The sequence below is a fragment of the Amphimedon queenslandica genome, unplaced genomic scaffold, assembly GCF_000090795.2.
Source record: "Amphimedon queenslandica unplaced genomic scaffold, v1.1 AMPQUscaffold_13383, whole genome shotgun sequence".
In the NCBI taxonomy this organism is placed as follows: domain Eukaryota; kingdom Metazoa; phylum Porifera; class Demospongiae; order Haplosclerida; family Niphatidae; genus Amphimedon; species Amphimedon queenslandica.
The window spans coordinates 45,474-49,240 of NW_003546381.1; the positions used below are offsets into that span (position 1 = coordinate 45,474).

Below are 3,767 nucleotides of genomic sequence, written 5' to 3' on the forward strand. Positions count from 1 at the left end.
TTCACAAGAGTCTTTCAAACTAAAATTAGTAGTCAACTCTTGTTTGTCAAGTAGTAGGAATTTCTAGTATGAACATAAAAGCCATCCACTCATATCTATTCAAAATTTTATTCTTACCCTTATTCTAATCCATGCTACTCTAGCATCAGCAACATTGTGAGTAGCCATTATAAACAAACGAACTGAAGTGAAACGAACAAAAGTTATGAGAGAAAGAGTAACAAAAACTTTTCTAGGAACAAGCTCATTTCCTGTAGTACTAACGTAGACTGCAAATGTCAGAAACATGATCATGGCATTCAATGCAGTTTTGTAGGTATGACTGACTGACAAACACAGAAAATACTTCAAGACTATGAATAACTCAGTTCTGTCAAAGGAAGTTATGTATAATACAATCATTAACTTTTATTATTATAGCTCTATGGTAATTACCTTCTTATAGTAGCTACTATGTCTTTGAAAGCATATTCCCAGGCATACATTTTGATGACTCTTATTCCACTAATTACTTCATTCATAACTTTAATTCTTCTGTCAGCCATTCTAGCAGCTTTAAATCTATGAAAAAATACTATGAAATGATTTTAAATTGCATATAAATTAAACCTTAGCTTAGAGAAAAATTTCAAAACTGTCAGGTGTAGAGGAATTTGAAAAACAAGCAAGGCAGTAGCTACAAAGGCACTCCATTGCACTTCTATGTACAAGAGATAAGTTACAACCATAACATGTAGCGGACCAATCCATATAAAATGATATCTAGCAAAGGCCTATGTGATACAATAAATCAATAGAAAATAAACAGCATTGGTCATACTTCATCAAATTTATGCACATCATTGGAAGCAAGATTCACAATGTGTCCAACTGAAAGTTTTCCCACAGTAGCCTGACTAAGTTGCAGTGTCTATGAAATACAAGTATTAACAACTTTGTAAAATTTAAAGAGCAAAATATAAAATTAAAGTGACTTATTTTGCAGGAGATTGCATATCCTTGAAACAAGAGTTTTAGTTGGTTTGTTTCGTTAAGTGGGTAATTTATTATTGAGGATTGATAACAACTTAAGCCCAATATGCACTATGCAATATTTGTTGCAAACAACTTGTTGCATGTAACACAGTTATACAGCAGTCAATGGAGCTTGCAACATGTTGCATGAAATAGGAAACAGTTCTATTTCATGCAACTTGTTGCAATGCATTGATGCTGTATAAACTGTTTGCATGCAACAAGTTGTTTGCAACAAAGTTAATCTTGCATAGTGTATGTTGGGCTTAAGTAGCTGTTACTGCTTTATAAGGAAGGTAAGACAAATTTGCAATCTTACTCTTGTTGCAATGGTAGTGCAACCTCCTGTATATTGAGTACCTTTTTATAAATCAATCCAGTAAACATTATTTTAGTATAAAAGCCAGTCAAGAAGCCCTGGTGAAAGTGATGGGCATGAAAAAACATGTTACCCAATGCAGACAGAGTAATTCCCATTGCAAAAAGTAGAGCCATTTTCGTATTGTCTGGTGTAGGTGATTCAATGACGAAGTAATCAACCAGTGATCCCAATAGCTCTGATAGAGTTATCATGCAGGCCACCTATATAATGGTCATATCAGAGCTTGAATTGAAAAGTAACAATTAGTACATTAAATGAAATAAGTACTCCATGAAGTATTACTTTCCACCAGAAGCACTTAAGCCATGCAATAAATAATCTTGGAGACTGTCCACGTTCTTTTCGCTGCAATTCCATCAACCAATATCTATAACAATGCAAAACAGTGTCACTATATGCAAGCATAAGACTTACTTGTTGAATTTGTTTAAGAGGTAGTTGGAGTCCGCTTCTGATGGATGAGCATACAGGTCATTGAACTCAAGGCTACGTTTACTGCCCAGGCAAAATAATGGGTCGACCCAACTATATAGCCAACATAAAATGAAAGTAATTAATGGAAAAACTCTTACCAAAAGAATAATCGAAAGAGGAGATTATATTTGAATTTAGTTCTGTAGTCCTTTGCTTGTTGAGTGGCAGATACCTGAGGAGTCCATTTTGCTCTCACTCTGTCTGTCATTTTTGGCTGTATGCTACAGATTGATTCTGACTTAAGTCAGTGATAGTAGATAGCAGACTATCTCTCACAAGCAGGGATAGTCTGAACCTGCTTAAATAGATCATGATTTCAAAGACTAATTCCGCTTGTGAAATCATCTATTAATCTGACTGCTTGATTTGACTGATGAGTAATCACATCAGTTATGCAGAACAGCATATTACCACTGATGAATCATAAGGAAGGATATCCCGTAGTCAAAGGATGTGGGAACTAAGAAGCCAATGAAATGGGCACCTTTAATAGTCCATAGATTGTTTGCATTGTGGGTTATTTAGGTCATTAATAGTTTCCACTACACTGGGCAACAGTGTTGCTTTGATCTTAACAAAGATATGAAACAGTCTTTAAACCAACATCTTGTGGTTTTTCATTAATTATACAAAGCCAATGGTCAATTACATTGCAATTAATTTACTTGTTATTGTGGTATATAAGTAAATACATTATTAATAGTATGTGATGTAATCTTGTGGTTTTGTATACATTACATTTAGTCATGTATTGTGTGGTTTTGGTTCATACATGATATACACACAGCACATGCTCAGTTCATTTTTTTGTCCATTCTTTCCTTTTATGTTAGCCTGTGTTGTTTTCTATCTATGCCTCTTTATTGAGTTGTACTCCTTTGTTGTAATTGATTTATTTGATTGATTATCACTTCGTTTGCTAATCAGAATAATACTAACAATAATTACAATTAAGGCTTAAGGATCATAATGTATTTGAGAAATTGAGTTGCCATAGTGTACTGACTACCGAATCAATCAATACAGACAAATGAGAAATATTCTCAATCTACTTCAGCAGCCATTTTGCATTATGTACATGAACTGTATACATAATGGATGTGTGACAAGTTCATGAATTGTACCGATTAGCTTGCTCAGTAGCGTAGTCAGACCCATCCCCCTTTTCACATTGCATGGCCGTCCAAATATCAAAAAGGGAGATGGGTCTGGCTACACAAGACTACAGTAGAGCTTTGTAGAAAACACAGACCCATGGTATTTTGTCTAAAATGGTTAGAAAAGAATTTTCTGTTTTAATATTGTTTTCTGATACATACATACATTTCCTTATTTAGTGTATCAACTTTGAGTCAAATTTTGATTTTTATGAAGCATGCTGTTTAGCTCACTTAGAATCCTTTCTGGGAAACTCTGCATCAGAGATCCACTACATAAAGCCAAATTATATTTAATGTAAAATCAAAGTACAAATCACATTTAGGATGACAATAAGGACTGAATCTAAAAAGTTATGAAGCCTTAAATATTAGTGGAACTTATGCTAAATAAAGTGGTTCATTAACTATTTGATTTTACTGTTATCATTTTTCTCTTCCTGGACTTATTCTGGAGTTTTGTTCCATCCAACCCTTTTTGATATGCATCAAATGCCATGCTTCTCAACCACTTTGCATTAGCTGATCCACTTTTATTTACTAGCATACAAAGATAAGATGATGGTTGATTGACAAGAAGGTGAGGAGAACCATATTCAATTAGCAATCCTGAGTCCAATATCTAGCAAGATTCATAATTTTATTTTTGTTACTATAACAAGATGCATACCATAATTTTATCAGAGTCCATGACAGTGTTGAGTCTATGGGCAACTGTCAGTACAGTACAGGAGGAAAAT

General features: G+C 34.0%; 1 protein-coding gene and 1 long non-coding RNA gene across 2 annotated transcripts in view; both read right to left on the reverse strand.

Annotated features, from left to right (window-relative positions):
* LOC100636202 (multidrug resistance-associated protein 4-like) overlaps nucleotides 1-2,078 on the reverse strand; it is a gene marked incomplete at its 3' end in the record, with an annotated part of 4,660 nt that extends 2,582 nt beyond the window's left edge. Inside the window, exons 1-8 of the mRNA XM_019997134.1 lie at nucleotides 1,969-2,078; nucleotides 1,811-1,921; nucleotides 1,646-1,763; nucleotides 1,375-1,596; nucleotides 821-910; nucleotides 610-773; nucleotides 436-561; nucleotides 118-370 (exon numbers count right to left, since the gene is read on the reverse strand). Of these exons, the coding sequence (XP_019852693.1) occupies nucleotides 118-370; nucleotides 436-561; nucleotides 610-773; nucleotides 821-910; nucleotides 1,375-1,596; nucleotides 1,646-1,763; nucleotides 1,811-1,921; nucleotides 1,969-2,078 (1,194 nt within the window). The remainder of the gene's footprint in view (nucleotides 1-117; nucleotides 371-435; nucleotides 562-609; nucleotides 774-820; nucleotides 911-1,374; nucleotides 1,597-1,645; nucleotides 1,764-1,810; nucleotides 1,922-1,968) is intronic.
* Nucleotides 2,079-3,314: 1,236 nt separating this feature from the next.
* On the reverse strand, nucleotides 3,315-3,767 carry LOC109582436 (uncharacterized). Its single transcript, XR_002185091.1, has 2 exons — nucleotides 3,698-3,767; nucleotides 3,315-3,649 (listed from the first exon to the last, which is right to left on the reverse strand). It is a non-coding gene; the product is annotated as an uncharacterized LOC109582436 (long non-coding RNA).